Below are 13076 nucleotides of genomic sequence, written 5' to 3' on the forward strand. Positions count from 1 at the left end.
CATCATCCGCTCAGTATTGAGACTGTCACACTTAAATCACAGCATCATACATATTACCCAGGCTTCAAGCTTCCCAATAAAGAAACTTGATATGTATGGAAAGAATGTTCCAAGAGCTCTTTCATATCTATTTTCTCATCCCTTGCCTTATGTTTTTGTGTGTTTTTTTCTCCAGAAATAATGCTCTTACAGTTTATATTGCTGCTTCTGTCTTAATGAATTATAGGAGCACACTTTATGGTTTCAGAAAGAGTCCTCTCTGGCTGTGCATCAGCCAGCTTTCCCTTCCTCGGCCTCTCCCAAGAAAAGAAATGAGGAGCCTGGCAGTGCCCTTCTTCACAAAGGGCATGCTTCACACTAACTGCTGCACTTCGGCGCGCTCTCCCTCTTTTTACCTCTGAGGCCACGATGGCTTACAAGGCTCTGCTCCTGAACTTTCTTCTCTGATTATTGACAAAGGGGCCCAAAGTCAAGGCAGAGATGTCGATACATCTTCTTGCTTTCCAGGAAGGGCAAAGGTCCCACTATCCACTCTCGGCACACCTGGAGTGCCTTCACAGGAAGGCACCAGAAATCTCCAGCTTTAGAACCAATCAGCCCAAGAGAAATAGCTTCATTTTGCAACCCACTGTTCACACACATTCAAGCTCCAGTTCACGGGGAAGGTTAAAGTAGTTGAGGGAAAGTCAGTTTTAATGAATATCGGCCCCCTCTATGCGCTTACCTCCAGAAAATGTTCTGCCTGCTGTTCTCGATCCAATTTCCTTGAAGTTGTTGTAATCAGACCTGTGTAGAAATGAGAATATTTGACTTGTAAATATCTGGGGCAAGCACCTTACTGAGTGTGAGAAGCAAGTCCAGTTAAAGGAAAAGCAAAAGCCAGGGGGAACAGTATAACTCACCAGTCCTCAGCGACAGTCAGACGGTTTCAGAATTACTCTGAACAAAATGAAACTGACAAAGAAAACCCGAAAAATTTGTTTCTGGGTTCTGCTTTCCACTGTTGAGGTATTTTGACTACTTTGGGCATGTGGAACCTCACTATAGAAGAACTGTTTTTCTGGTAATGAGGAATTTCAATAATTTATTTGCATATATGACTGAAATTCTGCCATAGAAACCTCACTGAAGATTTTAGAGTTCTTGAACAATTAATAGATTGCTGATTAGATTCAGGCTGTGAAACAGAACTTTCTTATTTAACTTCTTTACGCTTATATAATATTTTGGTTATACTGACAAAGAAGGTTATTTTTGCAGTGATTACTTATACACATAATTATTTCAAATTTACTCATATATGAAAGATCTTATGCTATAGCTTTATCACTTTGCTTTATTTAAATCTTTACACAAAACAAGTTTTTTATTTCTTTAATATCTAATATATGAAATATCTCATGCTGTAGCTTTATCTCTTTATTTGTTTTAATCTTTACACAAAATAAGTTCTGCACTGGAAATAACATTCTCTCCTATGAATGGCATTTCTCATAAATTAATCGTCCCTTTGAGCAGAGAGACAAATAAAAGGGAAGGAGAAGACAAAACTTTCAAGGCCATCCAATTTGTCTTTTGCAGATTTTATCATGATTATTCTTAAATGGCAATTAGGAGGTCAAATTTACATTCCATTTCTTGATTCCACACTGTCCCTGAAAATAAACCCTCTAATTGGGCTACTGACCTATGCTGATCAATGAGAGAAGTGAAAAGCTCACTCTCAGTGCTGGCTGTAAGGCTGGGCCCAGGGGGCCATAACGGGCTGCCCCTTCCCTCCCCCGCCGGCGGGGGAAGTCCCTAATGGAAGGAGCCTCCCAGACCCCAGGGGACCAATGATGACAGCACACTTCGCCAGCTAAAGCTGCCCGGCCCCAGACTCATAGAAAAACCTATCAGCCCGTGACGCCGCAACCCGGCAACCTATCCAAATCCCCATCCATTAACCTGGCCATCCCTCGCAATGAGCATATATAAACAAACTTCTCACATGGTCCGGGCACGGACTTCCTCGACCTGCCTCGTTTGGGTCTGGGAACCCCGCCTGGGAGCGCTTCGCCATTAAAAAGCCTGTTAGACACTCTTTTGGTGTCCTGGTCTTTTACCTAACATTTGGCACCCAATGTGGGGCCCGAGTAGAGGGCCCATCCAGAGACGAGTAGGATTTGCGGTCCCCCCGGGTCTGGCCCGCACCGGACCAGGTCACCCCGTCACCCCTCCGGGACCATTCAACCGTCTGGCAGGATACGGGGTAAGTTCCACTGGTCGGGCTCTGGGGGTTGTTGCTCCTGTTGCGATTATGCCTAGGGTGTCCGGTTCTGGTAAATCGCGGCGGCATCCAGACCCCTCCTCTGCAAACCAGGCTTGCTATTCCTCGCAGCCTGTCAATTTGGAGACGTGCATTGGCTGAGCGGCCTTCTCGCTGGGTTGGCAGCCCGTTCGAGGACACCTGATGGGACTACTCCCAGCCCCACTAACGATTGGTCCAGGACCTTCATTTCATATTTGCCAAGGGGGCGGCTGCCTCCAAGTCCGACCGGCCCTGGTCTACACCACTAGGATGTTTACTCGCCAGCCTCAGAACTCTACATATCTCCGGAGCTCAACCTTCCTTTGTTCTGAGGCATGGCCCCAATATTCTTTAGATAATGGCTCACAATGGCCACCAACCAGAACTTTCTATTTGACATCGTCCGTGACTTAGATAATTACTGCCGGAAGCCGGGAAAATGGTCTGAGGTGCCCTACGTACAGGCTTTCTGGCTGTTGCGCTCCCGTCCCACCCTACGTACCCACTGTTCCCCTTCTGAAATTCTCCTAACCATGGCTCTCTCTGGCCCTGCATCACCAGGGAGGCCGTCAGCGGCCCAGCCAGAGACACCTGAGGCAGAAACTTCTGCCCTCACAGTGCCTCCAGAAGACCTAGCGGCCCCCCACCCTACACTCCAGCCCCTGCTACTTCATCAACCTCCCCTCTGTCGCCCTCACCCGCTCCCTCCATGTCCTCCCCTCCCCCATCGTCCTCATAGCCTAGCCCTCCTGTAACAAGGCCATCTCTATATCCACCCCTTTCCTTCATGCCTTGCCTCACCAAACCCCCCACACCAACCTCCCCTCTATCGCCCTCACCCGCTCCCTCCACATCGTCTCCTCCCCCACCATTCTCACAGCCCAACTCTTCTGCAACTATGCCTCCCGCCGTGTCCTTGGCTCCGTCTCTCCATCCACCCCTTCCCCCCTTATCGTCTCCCCTTCACTGTTCCCACAGCCCAACTCTTCCATGACTACGCCTCTTGCCTATCCCACAGCTCCACCTCAACATCCACCCCTTTCTCCATGCGCCCCCTTTCTGACTCACCAGTCAGCTCACACACAAGGTTGCGGACCGCTCCCAATCTGCTGCCAGCTCCCGTTTCCTCTCCGCCAGGTGGCCGGCCTGGAGGGTCTCACCCATATCCAGGTACCCTTTTCACCCCAAGACCTTGCCCATGTCGAACAGCAGCTACGCTCCTACTTGGCCAACCCTTCCAGCTGCATCAAAAACTTCACCCAACTGGCTCGATCTTACGCCCTCACCTGGCAAGACGTATTTGTCATCCTGGGGTCCACTACTACCCCAGAAGAAAGAAAGGCCATTTGGGCTGTAGCAAGGGAGATAGCAGACCGGAGACATCTAGCCAACCCAGCTGACCCTGCCCGGCCACCCGGAGCGGCTGCTATTCCAGACGTAGACCCAGACTGGGACTATCAAGAGGGACAAAGAGGGAAGGCCAACATTCAATACATGATAGAATGCCTATTAGAGAAAATAGAGACCACCTCCCTTAAAGTAATAAACCTACTTAAACTAGATAAAGTGACCCAAGGCCCCAGTAAAAACCCAGCAGCCTTTCTTAACAGGCTGACAGAGGCTCTCACCACCTATACCCGGATTGCCCCAGATTCTCCAGTGGGGGTTACTACCCTAGCCAACCGTTTTATATCCCAATCAGCTTCAGACATCAGAAAAAAGCTCTCCAAGGCTGAGGATGGGCCTCAGAGCCCCCTCCGAGACCTGGTAAAAATGGCCTTTAAGGTTTACAACGCCCGGGAAAAAAAAAAAAAAAAAAAAAAAACGCTGAAGCTAGCCACGAGGCAAGGCTTAAACAAAAAGCCAAACTCCAGGCCGACCTCCTTGAAAAACACACCCAGGCACTGGTGGCAGCCCTGCGGCCAGCTACGGGACAAAAGGTGGGTCCCCAAAAGCCACCACCGGGAGCCTGCTTCAAATGCGGTCATGAGGGCCACTGGGCCTGCCAATGCCCAAACCCCCGGCCCCCAACAAAGCCATGCCCTTGTTGCAAACAACTGGGACATTGGGCGAGTGATTGTCCCCAGGTGACTCAGACCCCGACCTTACCGGGCCGAGGTCTGGGCCCCCAAAAGGACATTTCCTCCCCACATCCCGCCTTGGAACTTCTCTCCTTTGATGAAGATTGATGGCACCCAGACTCGGGGACCCCCATAACCCAAGCCAAGCCCAGGGTAATGCTTCAAGTGGCAGGCAAGTCTATCAATTTTTTGATAGATACGGGGGCTACGTACTCAGTCCTTCTCTCCTTCGGGGGCACTCTGTATCCTTCCCAGGTCTTGGTGGTGGGTAGAGACGGCACATCTTCACGACCCTTGCAGACTGGGCCACAGCCCTGTCAGTTTGACCACTTCTTGTTCACTCACTCTTTTCTGATAATCCCTTCATGCCCCACTCCCCTGCTGGAGCGAGACATTTTAGCTAAGCTTAGGGCCACCATTCACCTACCTCTCTCACTTTCCCAATCTCCCACTTTCCCAATCTCTCACCTTGCCCCTACTCCTCCTCTGCTCCCCTGAGGCTCCAATTGTGAACCCTACCATCTGGGACACTGAAATCCCTCTGGTAGCAAGCCATCACACCCCCATCCTGATCAAACTACGTGATCCTTCCCGCTTCCCAAGCCACCCTCAATTCCCCATCTCTCAGACTCACCTATGTGGTCTTAAGCCAATCATAGACCGTCATTAGGTCACAGCCTCCTAATCCCCATGACCTCGCCCTGCAAAACCCCCATTCTCCCGGTGTGGAAAACTTCTAGTGGCTACCGATTGGTCCAGGACGTTCGACTGATAAATGAGGCCATAATCCCTGCCCATCCGATTGTCCCCAATCCCTATACCTTGCTTTCTGACATCCCTAGCAGTACGACTCACTTTACTGTCATAGACCTCAAAGATGCCTTTTTCACTATTCCCTGACACCCAGACTGCCAGTTCCTCTTTGCTTTCACATGGACTGACCCAGAAACCCAACAATCCTCCCAGCTAACATGGACAGTCCTCCCCCAGGGGTTTCGAGATGGCCCCCATTTTTTTCTTTTTGGCCAGGCTCTGGCCTAGGATCTGGCTACGTGCCCTTTGGCCCGTAGTGTCCTCTTACAGTATGTGGATGAACCTCTGCTCTACAGTCCCTCACAAGCTCTCTCTCAGATACATACCACTAGTCTTCTCAACTTCCTTAGCTCTAAAAGATACCGAGCATCTCAACAAAAAGCCCAACTCACCCAGACCTCTGTAACTTACCTAGGTCTAAAGATTACCCCAACAACTAAAGCTCTGACTACTGACAGACTCAGCCTTCTCCGAGACTCTGCCCCCCTTCCACTGGGAAACAAATCTTATCCTTTTTTGGGGTTAACAGGATTCTTCCGGCACTGGGTCCCCAACTATGCTTCACTGGCTAAACCCCTCTACACAGCCACAAAAGACACCCATATTGGACAACTCTCTTCAGAAACAGAGGTCTAAAAGGCTTTCTACAACCTCCGCTCAGCTTTGCTGTCCTCTTCCCCGCTCTTCCTGCCCAATCCCAACCTCCCCTATCACCTGTATACTGATGAAAAAGGGGGCCTAGCCTTTGGAGCCCTCATACAGCCTGCGGGCCCTGAAATGCTGCCAGTGGCATTTATCTCCAAACAGTTAGACCCCACCGCCCGGGGATGGTTCCCCTGCCTACATGCCCTGGCGGCAGCAGCTTCTCTATACGCTGATGCAAAAAGGCTAATTCTAGATCAACCTCTAACTATATTCTCACCACACCGCCTGGCTGACCTCCTGGCTTCCAAATTCCTGTCAGACCTTAGCGACTTTCAGCTCCAACAATTCCACCTAGTCTTTCTGGATAACCCCAGGTTACTTTGGGCCGCAGATCCCAACTAAACCTCCTATCTTCTCTCCCTTCGCTTCTAACCTATCCTTCAGGCAAAGACACAGGAACTCACTCATGCATAGAGGTCCTAAACACTCACCCAACCACCCCAAAACCTTTTTGCTACTCCACTACAAGACCCAGACCTCACGCTATTTATAGATGGCAGTTCAAAACAAGACCCTAACGGTCACCAGGCTGCTGCATATGCAGTTGTGACCACCAATGACATCCTCGAGGCTCGCCCACTGCCAGCAGGAACCACCTCCCAAAAGGCAGAACTAGTAGTGCTCACTAGAGCCTTACACCTGGCAATGGGAAAACGGGGTAACATCTATGCTGACTCCAAACATGCCTTTCTGATTGCACATTCTCATTCAGCTATTTGGAGAGAGAGAAGATTCCTCACCACCAAGGGATCACCCATCTCTAATGCCCCCCTAATCACCAAACTCTTGGAGGCCATCTCACAGCCCACCCAGGCAGCATCCTACACTGCAAAAGACATCAAACGACTCAAGACACGGTTTCCCTAGGCAACAATAGGGCTGACCAGGTGGCCCGACAGATAGCCTTACAGCAGGGACCTCTGCCTATACTATTTCTTAAGACCTCCCTTACACCTAACTACTCAAAGGCCGAAATGGAGCCCTCCTCTCACAGGAGGGCGCTTCCAAACACCCCTCGGGATAGATCACGCTCCACAACAAACTAGTCCTACCTGAAAAGCAGGCAATGTCCATTATCACCCAGATCCATGACTCTTTACACATTGGGCCCTGCACACTCTTGACCTTCCTTAGCCCTCTCTTTTCCCTGTTACATCTCCGACCTACCACTCAGGCAGTCCATCATCGCTGCCTAATCTATGCCAAGACCTCTCCTCAAGGAAGACTCAGGCCGCCTCAAAAAACTCACCAGTTGAGGGGACACCTGCTGGGACAGGATTGGCAGATAGATTTTACTCACATGCCTAGACATCGGACCTTCCAGTCATCCTCCAGAGGGTCAGGGACCTGACCCAGATGGCTACTGGACAGATTTTGATGGTGGCCACAATACTCCAAACTCCCGTCCAGAGACCCTAAGGCCCCCTAAAGGTGACCGGGATCCAGCCACGACCCTCAGCCCCAACGTCGCCCAGTTCAGCAGGAAGTAGCCAGAAACGATAACGGTGCCCCTTATCCTATCAAAAGGGTCAGAATGTAAGGGCGGACCCCGGGGGCCGTAACGGCCGCCCCTTCCCGCCCCTGCCGGTGGGGAAGTCCCTAACGGAAGGAGCCTCCCAGACCCCAGGGGACCAATGACAGCACACTTCGCCAGCTAAAGCTGCCCCACCCCAGCCACACAGAAAAACCTATCAGCCCGTGACGCCGCAACCTGGCAACCTATCCAAACCCCCATCCATTAACCTGGACAGCCCTCGCAACGAGCATATATAAACAAACTTCTAACATGGTTCAGGCGCGGACTTCCTCGACCTGCCTCGTTTGGGTCTGGGAACCCCTCCTGGGAGCGCTTCGCCATTAAAAACCCTGTTAGACACTCTTTTGGTGTCCTGGTCTTTTACCTAACACTGGTGAAGTGCATGAAATATGGAAAAGGTCTGTCATCAAAATCTGCTGAGGCATTCATGTGTTTATTTTCCGGTAGTGGATGGAGTACATGATTTTGCTGCTGCTGCTGCTGGTGCTGCTAAGTCGCTTCAGTCGTGTCCGACTCTGTGCGACCCCATGGACAGCAGCCCACCAGGCTCCCCCGTCCCTGGGATTCTCCAGGCAAGAACACTGGAGTGGGTTGCCATTTCCTTTTCCAAGCATGAAAGTGAAAAGTGAAAGTGAAGTCACTCAGTCGTGTCTGACTCTTAGCAACCCCATGGACTGCAGCCCACCAGGCTCTTCCACCCATGGGACTTTAGAGAAAGCCAAAAAAAGACTACAGTGGGGTTAAATGGCTCCCCATGGCCTTGAAAATAAAATTCTACTGGAAGTAACATGGCTGTTAGAGTTAGGGTTAGGAAGATCTGACTTCCAGTAGAACTTGAGCCTCATTATATGCTAATTGTAAGGCATTAGCATGCTAAATGACACACTCACAGCCTCAGGACAGTCGCAAGACTGACCATAAAAGGCCAAAAAGTGGGCGTGACCCAGTTGTGGAAATCCCCACCAGACAGTTGAAATAATCTTCCCACTTGTTAGCCCATGAAATTGCTTGGCCTGTAAAAACTAACCACTGCACATTTCAAGGTCTCTGCTGCCTTCTGAGATGGACTGCCTTCTCTCTGTGGAATGTGTCTCTCTCTACATAAACCTGATTTCCCACTTAGCTCTTAAGGCAGAGCCCCCTTGCCTGCCTGCTTGTATCTTTCACAAACATCCTGCATTAATAATTAAATCTACTTCTTACTTGTCATTTTGTCTCTTGCTGAATTTCTTCTGCATTGAGACATAAAGAACCTGAACTTTAGTTAAATCCAGACACCATGTGAGTGGCTTTAATTAAAAGACAGAGGGTTCAATTTCCAATCTAAGGTTTGACAGGGTCCAGGAGGCGTGCCTAGGTTTGAGCTCCAAATTGAGGGAGGTAGTTTGAACCCCACTCACTCCATTCTCATCCGTCCACACTCCCATGGGAGGGAAACCCACGCTCCCCTTGCACCGATGGTCTACCTTTCCATGAAAGTTTCCTTGAATATGCCCCCACCTTTCTGCTTCATCCATAGATTTTTCAAATTTAGCTCAGATGTTAGAGAGGTGACCCTTTCTCCCAGGGTTAGGGGTCTGATAAATACTACCAGAACAACTGTACTCCACCACACTATAATTCTTAGCCTTTTACTACACTTCTTTGCTCACATGTCTGTATTTTCCCAGTAAGACCTACAGAGTGGCTTCATGGGAAAGACCTGCCTTCTGCTTCAGAAGCCCTGGTGTCCACCTAAGCACGTGGCCTAAAACAAAACTGGAGACTCATTAGCAGTCAGTTGACAAAAGCTGCTGTGGAAAAGAGAGATCACTCATATTCTGATCTTCAGTTTTGCTACAGGCTTAGAACGTGGCTGTTTAGGAGGCACTGTTTTGTGTGTGGGGAGAGCATCTGCTGGCGGGGAGGGCGTGTGTCTTCAGTGCTCAGTTAAAGCTATTTTCTGAGTTCCTCTATGTGAATGGTGCAGGGCTAGGCACTTCTGAGTATAAAAATGAGTTATTGTCACAGATGACAGGAAACACTGCTGTCAAGAGTTTCAAGGTAGGGGGCTTCCCTGGTGGTCCAGTGGCTAAGGGTCTGTGCTCCAAATGCAGGGGGCCTGGGGTTCAATCCCTGATCACAGAACTAGATCCCATATGCTGCAACTGAGGGTTCCGCATGCCGCAGCTCACAGATCTGGCATGCTGCAGCAGAGACCAAAGACCCCACAGGCTATAAAGACTTGGCACAGCCAACTAGGCAGAGAGGTAGATAGATTCCAGAGGGATGATACAGGGAGGGAGGAGGAAGGGGGGTTCAGGATGGGGAACATGTGTATACTTGTGGCGGATTCATGTTGATGTATGGCAAAACCAATACAATATTGTAAAGTAATTAACCTCCAGTTAAAATAAATAAATTTATATTTAAAAAAACCCAAAACCATAAAAGAAAAAAAAATAAAATGTTCAGCTTCAACATGTAAAAAAAAAAACAAAAATAAAAAAACAAAACTCTTTCCCTGGAAAAAAAAAAAAAGAAACTTCCAGGGAGAGAATCAGTAACTTCCCTTCCTTAGCTGCCCATCAGAACCTCCTGGAAACTCAGAACATGTGGTTCTGTGCCCCATTCCATTTACTGTCTCTGAATCTCTTGGGATGATGCCTTGAGATAGTGCTCTGATTCTACGAGAAGGCTCTCTGCAATGCCAGTATTCTTTGTTGAATTTCAGCATGACCTTTTATTGACATGAGTTTTTCTTCCCATCCAAGAATGAAATACACTGAGCAGCTTTAGCATCTGGGGCAGACCTTGGGCTCATTGTGTGTGTGTGTGTGTGTGTGTGTGTGTGTGTGTGTGAGAGAGAGAGAGAGAGACGGGTGAGCAAAGGGGACATGGAGATGTGTGAATGCACTGGTGAGTGAGGTGATCGGGGGAATAGAGAGGAGCCTGCTATGAGTCATACTGACTCAGGGTCAGCGTGTCACACCAGTGAGTGCCTAACACACAAATCTGACGCCTTCACTTTCAGGTCAGGCTGTTCCACAAGCTCATTTGTCACGGAAGCTCTTTCTAAGCGAGAAGTAACTGTGTTCTTGAAAGGGGTCAGGAGGCTTTTGCAGCCCTCGCCCCCTCTTCAAGGAGCCTCTTCTGTGAGAGGTGCCAGTGGGAATGAGAAACACTTGTTATATGGAGGCTATAAAGGGGTGAGCGGGCTGACAGCCTCTGTTCCTGTTCGCCGGCTGCTTTCCAGACACAGAGGCCGAGCAGCCCTTCCCCTCTGCCCCTCTGTGGGCTCCTGAGTCAGTCCAGGTCCTCCTTGTGCATGTCGTGCAGCTGGCCCACTGCGGTGACGGCGCTCTGGAAGGAGGTCAGCTTCCCCTCCCACCCATCACGAGGGTAATTCTTGAGGAAAACCACTTGCCACAGAGCCCGTGTGCGAGCGGGGGGCAGGTGGCTCCCTTCCCTCTGCCTACCTTCCCCAGGGTGTGCTTTTCACCTACTTATCAGCCCACAGAGAAGACGGGCTTCCTGGAGAGTCTGACAAAAACACACATGACAGTGACCCCAGAGCTACGAGAAAGACAAAGAGTTTCTGTCCCTGGAGGAAAAGGCAAGGAAACCTCCGCAGGGCTCAGGTCTCTGGGTTTCCATCACCTTTATTTTCACAGATCTAAAACATAGGAGAAAACTCCAAGTCAAAGTGAAAATCAGGACTTGCCTGGTGGCCCAGTAGTAAAGAAGCCACCTGCCAAGGCAGCGGCCATGTGTTTGACCCCTGGTCTGCGAAGATCCCACAGGGCCACTGAGCCCCTTGAGCCCCTGAGCCTACTGAAGCCTGCACGACGAGAGTCCCTGCCCTGCAGCAAGCGACACCACTGCGCCCTTGTGACAAAGAGCAGCCCCGCCCGCTGCAGTCAGGGAAGGCCCGAGGGCAGCAAAGGGTCCAGTACAGCTGAAAATGAATTAATCAATTTTAAAAAGTGAAAATTAGTAGGAAATGGGACGAAGCAGGGTAAGGGACACAGAGTGACTTCTAAGGGGCGCAAAGTTTCTTGGGGGCTGATGAAAATGCTCTAAAATTACAGATTAGGGTTTCGGCTGCACAGTTCCCTAAGTGTTCTGAAAGCCAGTGAATTGTATCTTTTAAATAGGCGATTGTTATTGTACATAAATTATGTATTAGGAAAGCTGTTTAAAAATCAACAGGAGATCATAAACTCTGCCTTTTATATTTTAACAAGTCTTTCAGTTTTGGAGGAGACATATCTTTAAAAATACTTAAATGATTGAATGACTATATTTCACCCATATTTTTCACTATATTTCACTATATTTTTTAAGATTGAATGAATGAATGAGTGAGTTAGTCTACAAATCTGGTAGGAAGAAGGATTGGAATGAATAGATCCATCAGGTTTGTCCATGGGGAATCTGGAACATAAATACAATGAAAAGAACATTTTGGGTTAAAGTCACAATTGGTGGTTATTTGCACTTAAAATAAACCTTGTTGTCAAGACAGGGTCAACTAAACCAAGGAGGGGAAAAAGCTTTCTTCCCTCTAAAGGTATATACTTATGATGAGCTATGGCACCCACTCCAGTACTCTTGCCTAGAGAATCCCATGGACAGGGGAGCCTGGTGGGCTGCAGTCCATGGAGTCTCTAAGGGTAGGACACGACTGAACGACCTCACTTTCACTTTTTACTTTCATGCATTGGAGAAGGAAATGGCAACCCACTCCAGTGTTCTTGCCTAGAGAATCCCAGGGACGGGGGAGCCTGGTGGGCTGCTGTCCATGGGGTCGCACAGAGTCGGACACGACTGAAGCGACTTAGCAGCAGCAGCATGGGGCTTCAGCAGCACAGTGTGCTTTGCAGTCACACAGGAATGAGGCAGACCATCTCTCACAGACCAGAGGAATTAGACAAAACTGCCAAAGCTGCATCTTCCCTTCTAACAGCTTTGTTGTAGCTGAATGCAGTTGAGCCTTAGAACAGGGCAGAGCCTGAAACAGAGCAACTCCCTCTTCAACTGCTCTGATTCATCACTGCGGAAGGCATCCTCACTGTGTAATCTCTGCAAGTGAGAGGCACGTACATCACACATGTAACTGTAGACCCATTGGGCGCAGTAAATTGGGGACTGACATGATGAAATTGAATTTCAAAGATAAATCATAGGCAAGCTTTTGAAAGTGGTTTGGAGATATAAACAAACACATCATTTGATATAATTACATATGCAAACCTCCAATTTAGGAGGGGATTACGCCAGTCCTAAGTGAATGATACTCAGTAAAGAGAAGGGGAGAGCATATGGTTGGAACCATGCAATTACTTTAAAAAGAACTGCTTTTGATTTTTCCTGTTGTTGTTGTAGAAATGGGGGACTCTAACAACCTTTCTGAGAAATAGGCTGAGCATGAAAATGGGGCTGCCTGCTCAGAAAAGAACTCAAAATGTTCTAAGTAGTTATGGTCAGAGAAGTGATGCTCAGAAGGATGACATCTTTCCCCTGCTTTTCCGCCCTGTGGGTGTCCTGGGTCGCAGCTGTGTAATCTAGTGCCATGACATTGACATTTTCTTTAAGTGCTACTTGAAGCTGTGCAGGTCTTTGCTCAGCATAATTTTCCAGAACTGTTGGAAGCTGAGATTGGTTTTAC

General features: G+C 49.0%; 1 protein-coding gene across 1 annotated transcript in view; it reads right to left on the reverse strand.

Moving 5' to 3' along the window:
* Positions 1–13076, reverse strand: part of FAT3 (FAT atypical cadherin 3) — an 813871-nt gene that overhangs the window by 250123 nt on the left and 550672 nt on the right. The window contains exon 4 of the mRNA XM_069566576.1: positions 725–786. Coding sequence (XP_069422677.1) covers positions 725–786 — 62 coding nt within the window. The remainder of the gene's footprint in view (positions 1–724; positions 787–13076) is intronic.

This window comes from Ovis canadensis, chromosome 21 (genome assembly GCF_042477335.2).
Source record: "Ovis canadensis isolate MfBH-ARS-UI-01 breed Bighorn chromosome 21, ARS-UI_OviCan_v2, whole genome shotgun sequence".
NCBI lineage: Eukaryota > Metazoa > Chordata > Mammalia > Artiodactyla > Bovidae > Ovis > Ovis canadensis.